Source organism: Rhinopithecus roxellana, chromosome 8 (genome assembly GCF_007565055.1).
Source record: "Rhinopithecus roxellana isolate Shanxi Qingling chromosome 8, ASM756505v1, whole genome shotgun sequence".
NCBI lineage: Eukaryota > Metazoa > Chordata > Mammalia > Primates > Cercopithecidae > Rhinopithecus > Rhinopithecus roxellana.
The window spans coordinates 70,089,453-70,112,025 of NC_044556.1; the positions used below are offsets into that span (position 1 = coordinate 70,089,453).

Consider the following 22,573-nt stretch of genomic DNA (forward strand, 5'->3'; position numbering starts at 1 on the left):
CCCACTTTTCCGCTCCCAGAGTGCCCCGCCCCCCGTTCAGACGAAAAATGGCGGGGTCTTCTGAGTTGGTGGTCCTTGACCCCCCATGGGACAAGGAGCTAGCGACGGGGACAGAGAGTCAGGCCTTGGTCTCCGCCACTCCCCGAGAGGACTTTCGGGTGCGCTGCACCTCGAAGCGGGCTGTGACCGAAATGCTACAACTGTGCGGCCGCTTTGTGCAAAAGCTCGGGGACGCTCTGCCGGAGGAGATTCGGGAGCCCGCGCTGCGAGATGCGCAGTGGGTACGGGACCAGTTTGCCACTTCTTTACTTATCACCCCCTTACCCAACACCCAGGATCTTAGGATTCAGAAAGATCCCACGCCAGGCCTTGGCAGAATTAACGGTGTCCCAGACTACGGTAGAACCAGTCGGAGAAACGCTAGGGGAGAAAGAAATTTATGCTAATGTCAGCTGGGTCTTATTAATTACTTAGACCAGCGCTGTACAGTGAAAATACAAGGCAAGCTAATCCTTATGTAGTTTTAAACTAAAAGTAAGAAATAGGTGAAGTTAATGGATATAAAACATTTTGTTTAACCCAATAAATCCAAGATATTTTAACGTGTAATAATATCAAATGAATGAGATATTTTACATTATTTTGTTCGTACTAAGCTTTTTCAAATCTGGTGTCTTGCATTTATGGCACATCTTTTGAACTAGCTACATTTAAGTGCTCAGTAACTACAAAGTGGCTGGTGGCTCACTTGTTGGACAGTGCAACCCTAGACAATGAGGAATTCTCCTGGAAAGGGTAATTCTGGAAGTCAGCCATTCACCCAACCAGCATTTGGTCTTTCCTTTTGCCTGATTGATTGATTGATTGATTGAGACGGAGTCTCGCTCAGTCGCCCAGGCTGGATGTCGGCTCACTGCAAGCTCCACCTCCCGGGTTCACACCGGTCTCCAGCCTCAGCCTCCCGAGTAGCTGGGACTACAGGCTCCCACCACCATGCCCGGCTAATTTTTTGTATTTTTAGTAGAGACAGGGTTTCACTGTGTTAGCCAGCATGGTTTTGATCTCCTGACCTCGTGATCCGCCCGCCTCGGCCTCCCAAAGTGCTGGGATTACAGGCGTGAGCCACCTCGCCAGGCCTATTAACCTTTATTTTTAATGTTTGCACTGTGGTCTTTCATAACTCACAAATGTGCTGTATTATGAGCTTTTAATTTTTTTCCCCTACCGACAAGTAGATTGATGCCTGTTATAAGAAGCACACAATCCCTTTCTTTCTTGTCTTCCCAAAAAACTACCACCTTCAGGGCTTTGCAAAAGTATTTAAGAAAGGCTGGGGAAATGCAGTATAAGGGCAAATATGTGATCGTAGATAGTAAAGTTTTCAACTAACACAATTTTTTTAAACGTATTTTAGTCTTGTAAAGAAAATGTTTTCACTCTAAAACAGGCAAAAGGGGTCGTGCGGTGGCTGACGCCTGTAATCCCAGCACTTTGGGAGGCCAAGGCGGGCGGATCACAAGGTCAGGAGATCGAGACCATCCTGGCTAACACGGTGAAACCCCGTCTTTACTAAAAATAATAATAATAATAATACAAAAAATTAGCCAGGCATGGTGGTGGGCACCTGTAGTCCCAGCTACTCGGGAGGCTGAGGCAAGAGAATAGTGTGAACCCGGGAGGCAGAGCTTGCAGTGAGCGGAGATCGTGCCACTGCACTCCACCCTGGGCAACATAGCAAGACTCCATCTCAAAAAAAAAAAAAAAAGGCTAAGTGGAAGAATGAAGAAACACTTCCTGGGTTGTGACTCTGTATGTAGTTTTGTATACAGTGACTCTTATGTCATTCCCTCCTTGCAAGCAAGGCAAGAATAGGGATATATCTCAGGACATCTGTTTTTGGGAGAAGACTTTTGTTGTATAATGATCTTAGAATTTGTCTGATTCTAGGAAGTGCTACGGTATTTAAAACATTTAGGTATCTTACAGAAAAAGAGGAACTTGGCTTAACCTATTATATCCTATTTAGTGGGATGATAAAGTGAATTATAAGATTAAGTTTCCAGGGCTTAGACTACCACAGGAATTCACTTGTGTTTTATTTTAAATAAAGCAGAAGCTTTATGTTGTATCTCTGTTTAAAACTGCATATTAAGTAGCAGATTTTCTTTAAAAACAGTATTGGTAGCAGTCTGCAATGAATATTACAAAGACAATATGTTTTCTCAGCAATTCTTGAAAGTACTTCTAAAACATACATAGGTCGGGCGTGGTGGCTTACACCTGTAATTCCAGCGCTTTTAAGGCCGAGGCGGGCGGATCACCTGAGGTCATGAGTTCGAGACCAGCCTGGGCCAACATGGTGAAACCCTCTCTGTACTAAAAATACAAAAATTAGCCAGGTGTGATGGCGCTTGTCTGTAATCCCAGCTATTCCGGAGACTGAGGCAGGAGAATCGCTTGAACCTGGGAGACAGAGGTTACAGTGAGCCAAGATTGTGCCATTGCACTCCAGCCTGCTTTGCTTGACAAGAGTGAAACTCCATCTCAAAAAAAACAAAAAACAAAACCATAAAATAAGGAATTTACTTTATGAAATCTTTGAAATGTAGAATATGTACTTATAATTATCAGTCATTTGGTTTATGTTATTTTTAATTATACAAAGGGTACAAAATATATGCTCATAAAAAATTCAAACAATAGCATAAAGCAAAATTCTTCTTTGAGTTCCCCTTCCCCAGCCCTCTTCCTTCTAGGACATAATGTACTATTTTGGAGAGTACCTGGGGAGAGAAAACTTTCTATACCCCCTTTCTGTGGCTTTACCTCTTTCTCTCTGTTTATGTTTGTTTGTCTCCATTAACAGTGTCATGTTGATGAACTGTTACTGACCCGCCTTTTTTGAAACCAAACGTGTCTGACTATTACTTGTTAGTGTTATGTAGAGATTGTCTTCATTCTTTTTAGGTACTGTGTGGTATGAATATTGTCTGTTTAACTCGTCTAATTTTGAATTTAGGTTTTTTCCCACAATTAAAAAAATTTCAAACAGTGCTGAAATGAACATTTCTAGCACATTCTCTTTGTGTTTTTATGAGAGTAGTCCTTTAGGATACATTGCTAGAAGTGAAATTATTGGCTAATAGGAAATGTGTACTGCCAAATTCCTTTAGTCATTCATTATTTTAAAAAAAATTTGATGAAGGCCAATTTGTCTATTTTTGGTTTTTTAGTTCTTTATCTTTTAATGTATTGCGAACATTTTCAACCTTATAAAAAATTAGTTTAGTACAGTGGACACCCATATATCCACCACCAAACTCAACAGATGTCAAAAGTTGGTTACAGTTGCTTCTCCCTCTGTCTCCCAGGCTGGAGTGCAGTGGCAATCATAGCTCACTGTAACCTCAAACTTTTGGGCTTAAGTAATCCTCTAGCCTCAGCTTTTCAAGTAGCCAGGACTACAGGCATGTGCACCTGTGCCTGGCTAATTTTTAAATTTTTTGGTAGAGAAGGGTGTCTCACAGTGTTGCCTAGGCTGGTCTGGAACTGGCCTCAAGCAGTTCTCTTGCCTTGGCCTCCCAAAGTGATGGGATTATAGGCGTGAGCCACTGCACCTGGCCTACATTTGCTATTTTAAAGCAAATGTTAGATCTCATGTCATTTCATCCCTACATAAGTGTTCATCTCTCCAAAATATAGCCCTTTATAAAATATAAATTAATTTTATTTTTAAGCATGTATATTTTTCCTCTTGTTAACATCAACAGTCATTCAGCAGCATATATAGTACTTATACTCTTGAGATTCAACTGAGCCTAAATTTGTTAGAATTTTTTCTTTCATTCTAGGAGTACTTTTTTTTTGTTTATAAGAATATTCCAAATTTTTGTATCAGATTTTCTCTTGGGTAGCATAATGGCTATGAGACCAAAAGTGCAGGTGGAATCAATGATTGAACTGGAATCTTCATTGAAAAGAATAAATATACTAATTAGCTATTCTGCTACTTTTCTTTATTTCCTCTGTCACAAATCTGGAAGTGTTATTTTGCCAAAACGTTTGAATTTAGTATTTAAAATTATTTTTAGTGACTTGACTACTGTGAATTTATTGCAGACTTTTGAATCAGCTGTGCAAGAGAATATCAGCATTAATGGACAAGCATGGCAGGAAGCTTCAGATAATTGTTTTATGGGTATGTGACTTTTTCCTTCTATTACTAATTTCTGGGTTATATTTTGCAGCTAATTTTGTTTTGAATGCTGTTTTTTAATCTCCATATTTAGTGTTATTTATTTTCAAGAAGTTCTTTACTAGGGGAATAATAAAGAACTGCGATTGTCTTTCGGCCGGAACTGCCATCTTCCAATAATTCGCCAAAATGATGAACACAAAGGGAAAGAGGAGAGGCACCCGATATATATTCTCTAGGCCTTTTAGAAAACATGGAGTTGTTCCTTTGGCCACGTATATGGGAATCTATAAGAAAGGTGATATCGTAGACATCAAGGGAATGGGTACTATTCAAAAAGGAATGCCCCACAAGTGTTACCATGACGAAACTGGAAGAGTCTACAGTGTTCCCCAGCATGCTGTTGGCATTGTTGTAAACAAACAAGTTAAGGGCAAGATTCTTGTCAAGAGAATTAATATGCATATTGAGCACATTAAGCACTCTAAGAGCCAGTATAGCTTCCTGAAACGCGTGAAGGAAAATGATCAGAAAAAGAATGAAACCAAAGAGAAAGGTACCTGGGTTCAACTGAAATGCCAGCCTGCTCCACCCAGAGAAGCACACTTTGTGAGAATCAGTGGGAAGGAGCCTGAGCTGCTGGAACCTATTCCCTATGAATTCATGGCATAATAGGTGTTAAAAAATAAATAAATAAAAGACCTCTGGGCTGGAAAAAAAATAAAAAATAAACTGAGATTATGACGTCAGTAGTCTTCTTTGTCAATAGTTTATTGGAAAATACCGTAGAGCTGTCTCCAGATGACAAAAGAGGCCCAGGGAATTTCTGTAATTATTTACAAAGCAAGTTGTATTTTTGTAAGTCATCTCTAGAGTGAATAGTGAAATACCCTTGAAAGTGTGAAGTTAAGTTATACAACTACCATGTAAAGGATGTGGTTACATCTTTGTAGAAGGCTCCTTAAAAAGACAATTTTTTTTTTTTTTTTTTGAGATGAAGTCTCACTGTCATCCAGGCTGGAGTGCAATTTCACAGTCTTGGCTCACTGCATCCTCTGTCTCCCAGGTTAAAGTGATTCTTGTGCCTCAGCCTCCCGAGTTGCTGGGATTACAGGCATGCACCACCTTGCCTGGCTAACTTTTTGTGTTTTTGGTAGAGAACAGGGTTTCATCATGCTGCCCAGGCTGGTCTTAAACTCCTAGCCTCAACCTCCTAAAGTGCTGGTATTACAGATGTGAGCCACTGTGCCTGATCTTGTTCTCAACTCTTGGCTTATCGTAGGCACCTATGAAATATATTGAATTAATGAATAATTCTTTCCTGTTCAATTTTTTTTTCTTTTTAGACAGAGTCTCACTCTTACCCAGGCTAGAGTGCAGTGGCGCGATCTCAGCTCACTGCAACCTCCACCTCCTAGGTTCAAGCGATTCTCATGCCTCAGCCTCCCAAGTAGCTGGAATCACAGGTGCTTGCCACCACGCCCAGCTCATTTTTGTATTTTTAAGAGAGATAGGTTTTACCATGTTGGCCAGGCTGATCTCGAACTCTCAACCTCAGGTGATCTGCCTGTCTCGGCCTCCCAAAGTGTCGGGATTACGGGTCTTTGCCTGGCTCCTGTTCAAATTTTGTTATGCATTTTAGTTGTAGCTTTATCATTGGGTGGTGTTAAGAAAGGATTTTCCTCTCTACAAGGAAGATTTAGCTGGGAGACCTTTTTTTTTTGTACTAATTGTGAAATAGTACATTATTTTCTTCAGGCTAATTATTTAACTTTTTCAATGGATAAATGAAAATTTAGGGAGGGCTGCTTATATAGATAATTATTCAAAGTAATAAATAACTGTTATTTCTTGCCCTCAAAAGAAGGGTACTTTCACAATGTATACTACTGGGTGATGAGTGCACTAAAATCTCCGACTTCCCCACTGTACTATTCATTCATGTAACCAAATACTACTTGTACCCCAAAAGCTATTGAAAATCAATCTGTGTGTCTATCTAGGAAAGAAAAGAAGGAAAGGAAGGGAAGAAGGGAGGGAGAATGAATGGGAAGGAAAGGGAAAGAAGGAAGGAAGGAAAGAGAAAGAAAAAGGAAAAAAAGGGTACCCTCGAACTAATTCAGTTAATATTTGTTACATGAATGAAAGACTATACCTGATATACTTGATTATCTTTATCTGATATGTATATACCAAAACATATCAGCAGTTTCTCAAAATGTTTCAAAAAATTATGTTTCAGATGTTAGATTTCTTCCTAATAAAGCTTGTGATCAATAAAATAAATAAGTCCATTTCTAGCATAGACTTTGACACAACAGGGCAATATGAGGACCATTTAACCTGAGAACTTAGCTCTTTAGTATTTGTAATGACTTAATATTTTTACTGTTTAAAATGATTTTCAAAATAAAGTTAGATAGCTCACCTACATTCCTTTCATCTAGGGTGCTTCGTTTCTGGGCCCCATCTCAGACTTACTGAATCAAAATTCTGTACTGCTGAAAACCAAACTGCATGTTCTCACTCATAGGTGGGAATTGAACAATGAGAACACTTGGACACAGGGTGGGGAACATCACACAAGGGGGCCTGTCGTGGGGTAGGGGGAGGGGGGAGGGATAGCACTAGGGATATACCTAATATAAATGACGAGTTAATGGGTACAGCACACCAACATGGCACATGTATATATATGTAACAAACCTGCATGTTGTGCACATGTACCCTAGAACTTAAAGTATATAGAAAAAAAAGAAATCTGTACTCCTAACATACTCGTTAGGTGTTTTTTTGTTTGTTTATTTATTTATTTATTTATTTATTTATTTTTTTTTTGAGACGGAGTCTTGCTCTGTCACCCAGGCTGGAGTGCTGTGGCTGGATCTCAGCTCACTGCAAGCTCCGCCTCCCAGGTTCACGCCATTCTCCTGCCTCAGCCTCCGGGGTAGCTGGGACTACAGGCGCAGCTACCTCGCCCGGCTAGTTTTTTGTAGTTTTTTTTTTTAGTAGAGATGGGGTTTCACCGTGTTAGCCAGGATGGTCTCGATCTCCTGACCTCGTGATCCGCCCCTCTCGGCCTTCCAAAGTGCTGGGATTACAGGCTTGAGCCACCGCGCCCGGCCTAGGTGTTTCTTCTAACGTTTGAGAATCACTGTTTTAAAACATGAAAAAGCATATGAGAAAGTAGAGTTAGCTAAATGAAAGAAACTCTAAACTCACTGTGTCTTTCAGTTTTTCCTACCATCAATCCAGTTGAGTCCTATTTCAGATCTAGTTACTCCACTCACTGCTACTGTCATAGCTTTGGTTCAGTACATGATAAGTCAAAACTTCTTAGCATCCCTAATATTAAATACCCTTTACAGCCTGGTTCTTATATATTTTATCATCCATTTTTCCTTTCCTTTATTCTGTAGCCATTTAGAACTTTTCTCAGGTCTCCAAAGATTAGGATCTTGCAAATATTGTTTCCACTGCCTAAAATGGTTCTCCTTATTCCTTTTTTCCCCTACCACTTTTTATCCGTTGGACTTACATTTCTGTTTCAAGCTCAAATGTTACTTCTTTAAAATCTTACCTTTCCCAGTCAGTCAGTTTTCCATTGTTCTGTGTCCTGATGGCATTTTGTTCATACCTCTATTGCATTTATCAGTTTGCTCTGCAATTATCTGTTTCTTTCAGCAAACTGTGAACTCTTAGAGAGTAGGAATCATGTTGTGCTTATCTTTGTATTTCTCTTGTTTAGGCCTAGCTTCTTATAGATGTTCAATAATTGATTGTTCAATGCATAAATAAATTAATTACCAAAGTGGGGGCATTCATTAACTTGTCATATTTGTTTTCCTTTATTATTTTGTGTTTTCTAAATTTAGTTTATAGCACATTTCCATACAGAATATAAACAATGAGTTTTAGGGGACTTTTTATATATACATTTTTTTCTCAAATAGATTCTGACATCAAAGTACTTGAAGATCAGTTTGATGAAATCATAGTAGATATAGCCACAAAACGTAAGCAGTATCCCAGAAAGATCCTGGAATGTGTCATCAAAACCATAAAAGCAAAACAAGAAATTCTGGTAAGATGATTTGCCTTTAAAATGTTATTGTATATTTTACCACAATAAAAACATTAAAATATAAGGCTCTACATGGAGATAAGTGACATTTTGTTGTCTTTTTCTTTCCTGCCTCAATTAGTATTGTTTGTCTCTTATAAGACTTTCCTCTTCTAAATTGTACTATGACATAGTATAGTCATACTCTACTGTGTTTTGAACACACTGGTTCAAAAATGAAAAAATGAAAGATATAGTGAGTGGTTAAAATTGAAATTGGCGATGGAAGACTGACAATGACTTTATGATTCTGAGACCAGGATGGAAAAAGAAGCTTTTCTTTCAACACTTTTCTTTGTTTGTCGTTTGTTTTTGGCATATATTTGTATGTTTGTATATTTTGGAAGGCCCTTTAGTTAAATTGATGATGAGATTGTTTTAGTACCTATTCATAGCACTGAAATTTGCTTTATGAATTGGGTGTAATTTGTTTTGCTGCAAAAATCATAACCATCTGGGTCACAAGACCAGGAATTCAGCTCCTTCGGCATGAGCTTTTTAGACAAGCAGAGTCATAGACTTCCTTCTTATAATTACTGTAGATACCAGTGACCAACCATATCACACCCTCATCTTTTCAGATTTATTAGGAAATCTGATAAAATAATCAGTAGGAAATAGGAAATCCACATGAAAATTGGACCCAAATCTTCCCTTGGTAGGGAGGGGAGGTTTGCTGGGAATAGCATTGTCCCTCTAGTGAGGTACATGTTGTGTTTCGATTATGCTATACTATTGCCTTTAGTTTTTGAAATTAGTACATAAACATTCACATATAAATCTTCTAGTTACCTCGGTTTCAGGATTGTTTCAGGGCATTATATGCCTGGTTTAATATTGTGTCTAAAACATATTATTCTGTGAAAAACAAATTCATGAGCAGAATTTTTAACTTTTTTTTTATAGCAGTTCTCAAATACCCCATTCCATCACTTCCCCCACCCCTCCCACTTGAAAATTTTTTTCAGGAAAAACATTCAAAGTGTATTTTTCAGTGTCTCGCTTGTTACTGCCCCACTGCCCCCAAGCCCCCAAAGCTAGTCATCAATATTGCAGAAAAGAAAGATGGTTGACCTAGGTGAGGTACTGCTATGGTGGTTTAAAAAGTAGTGCAAAATGGATGAGGTGAGGATACCAAAGACCTTTTTAAAATTTTTTCCTGCCCTGCCCTGCCATGCCCTGCCCTGCGTCTTTCCTCCCTTCTTCCCTGCTTGTTGCCCATACTGGTCTCAGACTCCTGAGCTCAAGACATTCTCCTGTGTGGGCTTCCCAAAGTGCTGCGATTACAAGTGTGAGTCACCACAGCTGGCAGAAGACCTTTTTTTCTTCTTTTCTTTCTTTTAACCTTTTTGGCTTCTGCTGGCTTTGGGCGAGAATAAGGAAGAGCACTTTGCTCTTTCTTTTTGCCTGAATTGTAGATTCTGTGCCAGTAATTCTGCTACTATAATTTCAGTGTGTCACAGGATATATAGGCTTAGTGTGGTGGTAATGTAGCCTCCCCACCTTTTAGAACCAAGTTTTCATGGAAATATGCATTTTGCGTTCCAAACGCTTGTCCTGAATGAACTTTTGAAACACAGTCAGTTCACAATTGGAGACTACCCTGTACTTTAAACATAACATTCAGTCTCTGTGCTTTTAATTTGCTTGATTGCTTCTTCTGATACTTTTTTGTGGTGCCACTTTTCAGTGTATGCAGTAGGTGGCAGTACTGTAAAAGACATAATTCAGACTTAGTTTGACTGGTTTTACCTTCTCTCCTCCTCTTCCCAGCAGACAGTAGGATTTAATTTTTTTCCTCAAAAGAATGGTACTATTTACTCTAGTATATTTGCCATATTAGCTGAAAGAGATGTTTATATGAAGCATTAAGTGATTAAATCTGTTTTAATTTATGTTATGTTTAGAAGCAGTACCACCCTGTTGTACATCCACTGGACCTAAAATATGACACTGATCCAGGTGAGTCGGTATCCATTTGTGGTAAAAATGAAGCATCTGCTTATAATTTTTATGGGTTTCTGATACTCTTCTAAAAGGATCAACATCAAGGATATTCTCCCTTTGATGCTTTAACTTCCTACAAGTTATTGATGTTTAGCATTTCAACTAGAATTAAGAGGACTAGCTTTACACCCATTGACTCAGAATTCCAGGGGTGTTACCCCGGAATCTGAGCTTTTATAAAGTTCTCACCTGATGCAGACTATTGTAACACATACCCATTTCTAACTTCTAATACCCTCCTCTCTCTGTGATGGTACTTTTCAATCTTTGCATTACAGCCAAAGCTATACTATTAAAGCATTCTCTCATAGTGTCACACCTGGTGCAGTCATCATCATTGGTTTCTCATTATTTCTTTTTTTTTTTTTTTTTTGAGGCGGAGTCTCGCTCTGTCGCCCAGGCTGGAGTGCAGTGGCCGGATCTCAGCTCACTGCAAGCTCTGCCTCCCGGGTTCTACCTCGAGGTAGAACTAGCAAGCTCTACCTCGCCCGGCTAGTTTTTTGTATTTTTTAGTAGAGACGGGGTTTCACCGTGTTAGCCAGGATGGTCTCGATCTCCTGACCTTGTGATCCGCCCGTCTCGGCCTCCCAAAGTGCTGGGATTACAGGCTTGAGCCACCGCACCCGGCCGGTTTCTCATTATTTCTAAAATCAAATAAAAATACATTGAATTTAAGAAGAGATAAGTATACTCATTATGCCTTTGAACTCAGTTTTGTTTCCATTTAGATGTATCCCATACAACAGGGAGAAAGAAACTTGACACAAACAAATTTATGTAAATCCAGCAACAGAACTAGCATTGCTAAAAATGTAGATTATGTATATTTTCAAATGCCTGTATTCTCACATTTAAAAATTTATTACAGTTTTTCTAAGAGTCCTTTTGGAATTTCTCTTTGACATTCAAAAATGCCATTTCTGAACTGTTAGGATAAAACAGTTAAATCCCCGATCTATTTATATGGGATATTTATACTTAAAGCTTTGAGTACTTTGTTGAATTCTGAATTACTCTTTAATATGTTCCTCCACCTTTCCCAAATATCCTAAGCTAATGGGATAAACCGGGGGAGGGGGGGAAGTATAAGCATAAAGCTACTCTGAAGTTGATTAAAATCGCATCACTTACTGTGTTTGACATTAAAAATTGACCTAGGACCTAACACTTACCAATTTCCATGGTTCACTAAAAAGGGGTAGTTGCCAATATGCAGTGGTTGACATATACTTGTTTTGGTTTTGAATAACATAAAAACAGTAATTGAAACTTGTGGTGTTATGATATACTCAATTATTACTTTTTAGATACAGTTAATTTCCCTCTAAAGAAACTTGGTTACCTTTTTATCCTAGGTAAAACATACTTAGTTAAATTAGCCTTTGAAATGTGATTTTACTTTCACTGTTCTGATTATGTAGTATTAGTGGAAGAATCTTCTGTATCATATGATTCAGACTTCAAAAGTAAGCAAAAGAATTAGAGTCTATCTTTTGGATAGATTTTGAGTTTTTTCATTATGTATTTTCATAATGTTAACAAGCTTAGAATAGCATCAGTTCCTTAAGGACAGCAAAATTAGCTTACAGTTATTAACTTTATATCTTTGGCCAAGTCACCTGACTTCTTCAAGCATCAGTTTCATTATTAGTAAAATGACGAATTATAGATTTGCCGTCTAATGCTTTCGGCGTGAATTCCAGCTCTGCACTAAATATTACAGAATGTCCTGCCTACTTATCAAGGTTGTAGTATAACCAAACCGCATAAGGGACTGTATAAACTATATAACCAAAACAATACATAACTAGTAGTTTATAAGGATATACTGTGTAATAATAACGCTATTATAAATTGCATCCCATTTATAATAGTATACTGTGGGGAAAAGAGAGATCAGACTGTTACTGTGTCTGTATAGAAAGAAGTAGACATAAGCGACTCCATTTTGTTCTGTATTTGAGATGCTGTTAATCTGTGACCCTACCCCCAACCCTGTCCTTGCAAGAGACATGTGCTGTGGTGACTCAAGGTTTAATGGATTTTGGGCTGTGCAGGATGTGCTTTGTTAAACAAGTGCCTGAAGGCAGCTTGCTGGTTAAAAGTCATCACCATTCTCTTAATCTCAAGTACCCAGGACACATACACTGCGTAAGGTCGCAGGGACCTCTGCCTAGGAAAGCTAGGTATTGTCTAAGGTTTCTTCCCATGTGATAGTCTGAAATATGGCCTCGTCGGAAGGGAAGACCTAATCGTCCCCCAGCCTGACACGCATGAAGGGTCTGTGCTGAGGAGGATTAATATAAGAGGAAAGAAGGCCTCTTGGCAGTTGAGATAGAGAAAAGCATCTGTCTCCTGCCCGTCCCTGGGCAATGGAACATTTCGGTGTAAAACCCAATTGTCTGTTCTATTTACTGAGAAAGGAGAAAACCGCCTTAGGGCTGAAGGTGGAATGTGCTAGCGGCAATGCTGCTCTTTATGCACTAAAAAGGTTTATGGAGATGTTTGCATATGCATATCAAGGCACAGCACTTTTCCTTAAACTTATTCATGTCACAGAGATCTTTATTCATATGTCTTACTGCTGACCTTCTCCCTATGATCCTATTATCCTGCCACTTCCCTTTTTCTAAGATGATAAAGATAATGATCAATAAATACTGAGGGAACTCAAGAGACCAGTGCTGGCGTGGGTCCTCCGTATGCTGAGCGCCGGTCCCCTGGGCCCACTTTTTCTTTCTCTATACTTTATCTCTGTGTCTCATTTCTTTTCTCAAGTCTCTTGTTCCACCTAATGGGAAACGCCCACAGGTGTGGAGGGGCAGGCCACCCCTTCAGTATACATTATAGTATTGTATACCTTATAATCTACCGAACTGGTAGAATCATATGAAACTGATTAAAATGGCTTAGTAAGAAAGTGGAAAGCATAAATTTCTATGGGCCTTAAAAGTCTGAATCAGCAGCATAGGAAAACTTTTTTGTGGGAACTTCTTGAAAGTTTTTTTTTCCTTTATTGTGATATTAAGTGATACAAAATTTCTTTGAAAACTGACACTCTTAAAGAGGGTTGTCAGTTTTTCAAAACTATTTAGGCAGTGTGTATAACATTGACTCAATTTAGTTATATTATGAACTTTGGGGAATACAAAGATAAAGCAGACAGATTCTCCCCATAAAGAGCTTATGTCTGAGTAGGAGAAATAAAAGATGAACATAAAACAGGATTCAGTTAGGAACCCCTAACTGGTTCCTTTCCCAGCTTTCCCTGTTTGAGTAAGTGGCATCTATACCTACATGTTGCTTTAGCTGAAGTTAACCTTGGTTCCTTCTTCTGTCAAGCTCCTCATACCCAGTCCATCAATAAGTCTCATAAATTGTTCTTCATATAATCTCACATTTGTTGACTTCTCTTCATCTTGCTATTGCCATCTCTATTCTAGGTTACCATCACTCTAGCCAGGATTTCTACAAATGCTCTCTTAGAAGGTCTTCTTGTTTCACTCTTGCTCTCTTCCATTTCATTCTGCATACATAGGGCAGAGTGATTTATTTTATTCTTTGAAATATTTCAAACATATAGAAAATAAAGAATGCAGCATAATGAACATCTCTGTTCCCACCACCCATATTTAAGTGTTAATCACATTTTGTCATACTTGTTTCAGACCTTTTTAGAAACTAAAATGTTCAGATGTAGTTGAAACTTTCTTTGTGTCTTCCACTATTCCATTCCATTCCCTCTTACCTCAGGAGTATAACCAGAACCCTCAAGCTGTGTAAATCCTTGCTATTCATGTTTTTACACTTAATTTATAGATACATATCCATAAACAATGTATGGGACTTAAATTTTTATATAAATTGTATCATACTGATCATATCATTCTGCAACTTTTTTCTCCCATCAACATTGTGTACACACAGAGCTCTCTATTCATTTAGCTATTGTATATAGTATTCCAGTTTATGAATATGCCACTGTCCGTTCCTCTATGAGGGGACTAACTTAGATTGTTCGTTTTTTTCTTGACATCTTGTTCTAGGTTCCATTTTTTTTTGAGACAGGCTGAAGCCACCCAGGCTGAAGTGCAGAGGTATGATCATGGCTCATTACCACCTCAATCTCTTGGGCTCAAGTGATCTTCCAGCCTCAACCTCCTGAGTAGCTGGGACTTCAGGCATGTGTCACCATCCCTGGCTAGTTTAAAAAATTTTTTTGTAGCGATGGCGTCCCACTGTGTTACCCAGGCTGGTCTGGAACTCCTGGGCTCAAGTTCTTCTCCTGCTTTGGCCTCCCAAAGTGCTAGGATTACAGGCATGAGCTACTGCACCAGCATAGGTTTGTGTGTGTGTGTGTGTGTGTGTGTGTGTTTGTTTTTTTTACTTAGTCTTTTCAGAGAGTCAGCTTTTAGTTTTGTTGCCTTTCTCTAATTTTTTTGTTTGTTTGTTTTCTGGTTCCTTTATTTCTGATCTTTAGTATGATCCTCCTGTTTTTGTGGGGTTCCTGTTATTTTTAGTTTCTTGAATTGAGCACTTAATTCATTTTTTTGTCTTATTTTTTAATAAATTCATTTAAGGTTACACATTTATCTCTAAGTCCTGATTTAGCTACATACCACAAGCATTGACATGTAGAACTTCCATAGTTCAGCTCTATTTTTTAGTTTCCAAATACTGTATCAAAAGTTTTTGTTGTTGTTGGTTTTTGTTTTCTTTCTTTCTTTTCTTTTTCATTTTCCTTTTATTGCCTTCCATTGTGTTGATTGCATTTTCTTTTTCCTTTTATTTTTCTCTTTCTCATTTCGGAAACTATATACTATGTTTCTATTCCATTTGTGTTTCCTGTAAATTTTATTTTATTTTAACTTTATTTTACTGAGATGGAGTCTTGCTCTGTCACCCAGGTTGTAGTATAGTGGTGCAATTATAGCTTCACTGCAGTCTTGACCTCCCAGGCCCAAGCAATCCTCCCACCTCAGCCTCTCAAGTAGCTGGGACTATAGGTGCAAGCCACCATGCCCAGCTAATTTTTATTTTTTATTTTTGAGACAGAGTTTCTCTCTGGTTACTCAGGCTGGAGTGCAATGGGGTGATCTCAGCTCACTGCACCCTCCACCTCCTGGGTTCAAGCAATTTTCCTGCCTCAGGCTCGCAAGTAACTGGGATTATAGGCATGTGCCATTACACCCAGTTAATTTTGTGTTTTAAGTAGAGACAGAGTTTCACCTTGTTCATCAGGCTGGTCTTGAACTCCTGACCTCAGATGATCCACCTGCCTCAGCCTCCTAAAGTGCTGCAATTACAGACAGGAGCCACTGTGCCTGGCCTAAGAAATATTTTAATTTTCTTCTTAGTTTCTTTATTGACACAGTTGTTCAGGAGCATATTGTTTAATTTCCATGTATTTGTATAATTTCCAAAATTCCTTTTGTTATTGATTTGTATTTTTTTTCCGTTGTGGTCTGAGAAGATACTTGATATGATTTTGAATTTTTTTTTTTTTTTTTTTTTTTTTTTTTTTAGGCAGTCCTGTTCTGTCGCCCAGGCTGGAGTGCAGTGGCATGTGTGATCTTGGTTCACTGCTGCCTCCTCCCCCCAGGTTCAAGCAGTTGTCATGTGTCAGCCTCCCAAGTAGTAGCTGGAATTACAGGTGTGCACCACCACACCCAACTAATTTTTGTATTTTTAGTAGAGACGGGGTCTTATCATGTTGGCCAGGCTGGTCTTGAACTCCTGGCCTCAAGTGATCTGCCCACCTCGGCCTCACAATGTGCTGGGATTACAGGTGTGGGCCACCATGCTCAGCCTGATTCTGAATTTTTAAAATGTATTGAGACTTGTTTTGTGGTCTAACATACCTATCCCTGTATGTCAGAATGTTTAATGTGCTGATGAAAGAATGTATATTCTATAGCAGTTGTGTGAAACGTTCTGTCCATGTCTGATAGGTCCATTTGGTCTAAAGTGCAGTTTAAATTCAATGTTTCTTTGTTGTATTTCTGTCTGGATAATCTGTTTTATGTTGAGAGTGGGCTGTTGAAATCCTCAACTACTATTGTGTTGATGTCTCTCTCTTTAGATTGATAATATTTGCTTTAATCTGGATGCTCTATTGTAGGGTATATATATATTTAGAATTATTATATCCTCTTTCTGAATTGATCCCTTTATCATTATGTAATGATCTCCTTTGTCCTTTTTTACTATTCTTGACTTAAAATCTCTTTGATCTGATACAAGTATAGCTACTCCTGCTCACTTTTGGTTTCCATTTGTGTGGAATATCTTTTTCCATTCTTTCACTTTTAGTCTGTATGTGTTTTTACAAGTGAAGTGAAGTTCTTGTAGGCAGCATATAGTTGGGCCATGCTTTTTTATCCATTAAGCTATTATTTGTCTTTTAAGTGGATAATCTATTTACACTCAAGGTTATTATTATTGATATGTGAGGGCTTATTCCTGTCATTTTATTAGTTGAGTTCTGGTTATTTTATATATCCTTTGTTCCTATCTCCCATTGTTTATCATTGTGGTTTAGTGGTTTTCTATAGTGGTAACATTTGAGTTTTTTTCTCTTTCTCATTTGTATGTCTGTTCTTCCAGTGAGTTTTATAATTTTATGTGTTTTCACATGATGGTAGATACTGTCTTTTTGCTTCCAGATGTAGAACTTCCTGAAGCATTTTTTGGAGGGCTGGTCTAGTGGTATTGAATTCCTTCAGTTTTTACTTGTCTGAGAAAGACTTTATTTCTCCTTCATTTTTGAAGGATAGCTTTTCTGGGAATAATATTCTTGGCTGACAGATTTTTTTTCTTTCAGCACTTTAAATATATCATTGCATTCTCTCCTGGCCTCTAATGATGCTGCTGAGAGATACACTGTAGTCTGAAGGAAGCTTCCCTTCTATGTGACTTTAAACCTTTCTCCTGTTTTTAGAATATCTTTCTTTGCCTTTTGATAGTTTGAGTATAATGTGCCTTGGTGAAGACCTTTTGGGATTCAATCTATTTGCAGAATTTTGAGCTTCCTGTATCTGTATATGTATATCTCTTGCAAGATTTGAGAAGTTTTCAGCTACTATTTTGCTAAATAAATTTTCCTTTACCCATCCCTTCTCCCTCTACAATACCCAGAATTCAAGTATTTGGCCAGTTTATGCTGTCCCAAATGTCAGTCAGGCTTTCTTCATTTTTTTTTTTTTATTCCTCCTCCATTTTATTGTCATTGTTTGTTTGTTTTGAGACAGGGTCTCACTCTGTCACCCAGGCTACAGTGCAGTGGAGTGATCATAACTCACTGCAGCCTCGAACTCCTGGGAGGCTCAAGGAATCCTCCTGCCTTAGTCTCTTGAGTATTGAAGTTCTGAAATTATTTATTCTGCTTGATCTAGTCTATATTTTTAAAATTTTATTTCAATAGTGTTTGGGTCACAGGTGGTTTTTGGTTACATGGATAAGTTATATAGTGGTGATTTCTGAGATTTTAGTGCAGTCCTCACCCAAGCAGTGTACTCTGTACCCACAATGTAGTCTTTTATTCCCTCAACCCTGCAACCTTCTCCCAAAGGGTCCCTGAAGTCTTGATCTCATTCTTATGCCTTTGCATCCTCATAGCTTAGCTGCCACTTATACATGAGAATACACAATGCTTGGTTTTCTGTTCCTAGGTTACTTCACTTAGAATGATGGACTCCAACTCCATCCAGGTTGCTGTGAATGCTATTATTTTGTTCCTTTTTATGACTGAGTAGGATTCACATTTTCTTTATCCACTAGTTGGTTGATGGGCATTTGGGCTGGTTCCATATTTTTGCAATTGCAAATTGTGCTGTTATAAACGTATGTGCATGTCTCTTTTTCATATAATGACTTATTTTCCTTTGGGTAGATATCCAGTAGTGGCATTGCTGGATCAAATGGTAGTCTTGCTTTTAGTTTTTTAAGGAATCTCCATATTGTTTTCAATAGTGGTTGTACTAATTTACATTCCCACCAGCATTGTAAAAGTGTTCTCTTCTCAACACAGCCATGCCAACATGTATTGTTTTTTGAGTTTTTAATTATGGCCATTCTTGCAGGAGTAAAGTGGTATCTCATTGTGGTTTTAATTTGCATTTCTCTGATGATCAGTGATGTGTTGAACATTTTTTTCATATGTTTGTTGGCTGTTTGTACATCTTATTTGAGAATGTCTATCCATGTCCTTTGCCCACTTTTCAATGGGATTATTTGTTTTTCTTCTTGCTGATTTGAGTTTCTTATAGATTCTGGATATTAGTCCTTTGTCAGATACATAATTTGTGAATATTTTCTCCCACTCTGTGGGTTTTCTGTTTACTTTGCTGATGATTTCTTTTGCTCTACAGAAGCTTTTTAGTTTAATTAGGTTCCATTTATTTATTTTTGTCTTTGTTGCATTTGCTTGTCATGAATTCTTTGCCTAAGCCAATGTTTAGAAGAGTTTTTCTTTTCTTTTTTTTTTTTTTTGAGACAGAGTCTCACTGTGTCGCCCAGGCTGGAGTGCAGTGGCGTGATCTTGGCTCACTGCAAGCTCCGCCTCCCGGGTTCAGGCCATTCTCCCGCCTCAGCCTCCGAGTAGCTGGGACTACAGGCGCCTGCCACCACGCCCGGCTAGTTTTTTGTATTTTTAGTAGAGACAGGGTTTCACCGTGTTAGCCAGGATGGTCTTGATCTCCTGACCTCGTGATCCACCCGCCTTGGCCTCCCAAAGTGCTGGGATTACAGGCTTGAGCCACCGCGCCCAGCCTAGAAGAGTTTTTCTAATGTTATCTTCTAGAATTTTTATGGTTTCAGTTCTTAGGTTTAAGTCTTTGATCAATCTTGAGTCGATTTTTGTATAAGGTGAGAGATGAGGATCCAGGTTCATTCTTCTACGTGTGGCTTGCCAGTTATCCCAGCACCATTTGTTGAATAGGGTGTCCTTTCTCCACTTTATGTTTTTGTTTGCTTTGTCAAAGATCAGTCGACTGTAAGTATTTGGCTTTATTTCTGAGTTCTCTATTCTGTTCCATTGGTCTGTGTGCCTATTTTTATACGAGTACCATGTTGTTTTGGTGACTATGGCCTCATAGTACAGTTTGAAGTCAGGTAATGCCTCCAGATTTGTTCTTTTTCCTTAGTCTTGTTTGGCTATGTGGGCTCTTTTTTGGTTTCATATGAATTTTAAGATTGTTTTTTCCAGTTCTATGAAGAATTATGGTGGTATCTTGATGGGAATTGCATTGAATTTGTAGATTGCTTTTGGCAATATGGTCATTTTCACAATATTAATTCTACCCATCCATGAACATGGGATGTGTTTTCCATTCGTTTGTGTCATCAGTGGTTTCTTTCAGCAGTGTTTTGTAGTTTTCCTTGTAGAGGTCCTTCACCTCCTTGGTTAAGTATATTGCTAAGTTTTTGTTTGTTTGTTTATTTGTTTTTGCAGCTGTTGTAAAAAGGGTTGAGTTTATTTTGATTTGATTCTCAGCTTGGTCATTGTTGGTGTGTAGCAGTGCTATTGATTAGTGTACACTGATTTTGTACTTTGATACTTTACCAAATTTATTTATCAGATCTAGGAGCTTTTTGGATGAGTCTTCAGGGTTTTCTAAGGTATATCATCATGTCACCAGCAAACAGTGACAGTTTGGCTTCCGGATTCTCTTCATTTCTTTCTCTTGTCTGATTGCTCTGGCTAAGTACTATGTTGAATAGAAGTGGTGAAAGTTGGCATCTTTGTCTTGTTCCGGTTCTCAACGGGAATGCTTTCAACTTTTCCCCATTCAACATGATGTTGGCTGTGGGTTTGTCATATATGGTTTTTATTACTTTGAGGTAAGTCTCTTCTATGCCTATTTGTTGAGGGTTTTTTTTTTTTTTTTTTTTTTTTTTTTTTTTTTTTTTTGTGAGATGGAGTCTCACTCTGTCGCCCAGGCTGGAGTGCAGTGGCGCGATCTCGGCTCACTCAAAGCTCCGCTTCCTGGGTTCACGCCATTCTGCTGCCTCAGCCTCCCTAGTAACTACTAGGTACTAGGTACTAGGGTACTAGTACTACTAAGTACTAGGGTACTACAGGCACCCGCCACCACACCCAGCTAATTTTTTGTATTTTTAGTAGAGACAGGGTTTCACCATGTTGGCCAGGATGGTCTCAATCTCCTTACCTTGTGATCTGCCTGCCTCAGCCTCCCAAAGTGCTGGGATTACAGGTATGAACCACCATGCCGAGGGTTTTTATCATAAAGAGATGCTGTTTTTTGTGTGTTTTTTTGTTTTTTAAGACAGAATCTCACTCTCTTTCCCAGACTGAAGTGCAGTGGTGCAATCTTGGCTCACTGCAGCCTCCACTTTCCAGGTTCAAGTGATTCTCCTGCCTCAGCCTCCTGAGTAGCTGGGATTGCAGGTGTGCTAATTTTTGTATTTTTAGTGGAGATGGGATTTCACCATATTGACCAGGCTGTTCTCAAATTCCTGACCTCAGGTAGTCCTCCTGTCTCACCCTCCCAAAGTGCTGGGATTACAGACATGAGCCACTCTGCCCAGCAGAGACACTGGATTTTGTCATATGCTTTTTCCATCTCTGTTGAGATGATCATATGGTTTTTGTTTTTAATTCTGTTTATGTTATGTAGCATATTTATTGACTTGCATATGTTAAACCATGCCTGCATCCCTAGTTTGAAACCCACTTGATCATGATGTATTATCTTTTTGACATGCTGTTGGATTTGGTTAGCTAGAACTTTGTTGAGGATTTTTGCATCTATGTTCATCGGGATATTGGTCTGTAGTTTTCTTTTTTTGTTATGTCCTTTTCTGGTTTTGATATTAGGGTAATACTGGCCTCATAGAATGATTTAGGGAGGATTCCCTCTTTCTCTATCTTTTGGAATAATTTTAGTAGGATCAGTGATAATTCTTCTTTGAATTATCTGATAGAATTCAGCTGGTCCTGGACTTTTTTTTGTTGACAATTTAAAAAATTGCTCATTCAGTGTCACTGCTTGTTATTGGTCTGTTCAGGGTTTCTGTTTCTTCCTGATTTAATCTAGAAGGGTTATATATTTCCAGGAACTTATCTACCTCCCCTAGATTTTGTAGTTTGTGCACATAAAGGTGTTCATAGTAGCCTTGAATGATCTTTTGTATTTCTGTGGTATCAGTTATAATATCTCCAGTTTCTTTTTTTCCTTTTTCTTTTTTCTTTTGAGGCAGAGTCTTCCTGTGTCACCCAGGCTGGAGTGCAGTGGTGTGATCTCAGCTCACTGCAACCTCTGCCTCCCGAGTTCAAGCGATTCTCCTTCCTCAGCCTCCCAAGTAGCTGGGATTACAGGCGCCTGCCACCATGTCTGGCTGATTTTTGTATTTTAGTAGAGACAGGGTTTCACCATATTGGCCAGGCTAGTCACGAACTCTTGACCTCAAGTGATCTCCCTGCCTTGGCCTCCCAAAGTGCTGGGATTCTGGGCGTGAGCCACCGTAAACTGAGCTTATTTGTATCTTCTCTCTTCTTGATTAATCTTGCTAATGGTCTATCAATTTTGTTTATCTTTTCAAATAATCAGTTTTTTGTTTCATTTATCTTTTGTATTTTTTTTTCTTTTTTTGAGATAGGGTCTCACTCTGTTGCCCAGGCTGGAGTGCAGTGGCACAATCACGGCTCACTGCAAGCTCTGCCTCCTGGGTTCACGCCATTCTCCTGCCTCAGCCTCCCGAGTAGCTGGGACTACAGGCACCCACCACCACACCTGGCTAATTTTTTTTTTGTATTTTTAGTAGAGACAGGGTTTCACCGTGTTAGCCAGGATGGTCTCGATCTCCTGACCTTGTGATCCACCTGCCTCAGCCTCCCAAAGTACTGGGATTACAGGCGTGAGCTGCTGCTCCCAGTGCTATCTTTTGTATTTTTTGTTTGTTTGTTTGGTTCAGTTTCATTTAGATCTGCTCTGATCTTTGTTACTTCTTCTACTGGGTTTGGGTTTAATTTGTTCTTATTTCTCTATTTCTTTGAGGTGTGACATTAAATTGTCTGTGCTATTTCAGAGTTTTTGATGTAGACATTTAACACTGAACTTTCCTCTTAGCACTGCTTTTACTGTATCTCAGGTTTTTATATGTTGTGTCACTATTATTCATTTCAAAGAATTTTTTAATTTACATATTGATTTCATTGTTAACCCAAAAATTATACAAGAGCAGATTATTTAATTTCCATGTATTTGTATAATTTTGAGAGTTCCTTT

At 38.7% G+C, this 22,573-nt stretch overlaps 1 protein-coding gene across 1 annotated transcript in view; it reads left to right on the plus strand.

Moving 5' to 3' along the window:
- The first annotated feature begins 6 nt into the window (after positions 1-6).
- The window catches only part of NSL1 (NSL1 component of MIS12 kinetochore complex), a 43,699-nt gene continuing 21,132 nt past the window's right edge, over positions 7-22,573 (plus strand). The window contains exons 1-4 of the mRNA XM_010366093.2: positions 7-281; positions 4,120-4,198; positions 8,149-8,279; positions 10,226-10,280. Coding sequence (XP_010364395.1) covers positions 48-281; positions 4,120-4,198; positions 8,149-8,279; positions 10,226-10,280 — 499 coding nt within the window. The 5' untranslated portion in view covers positions 7-47. The remainder of the gene's footprint in view (positions 282-4,119; positions 4,199-8,148; positions 8,280-10,225; positions 10,281-22,573) is intronic.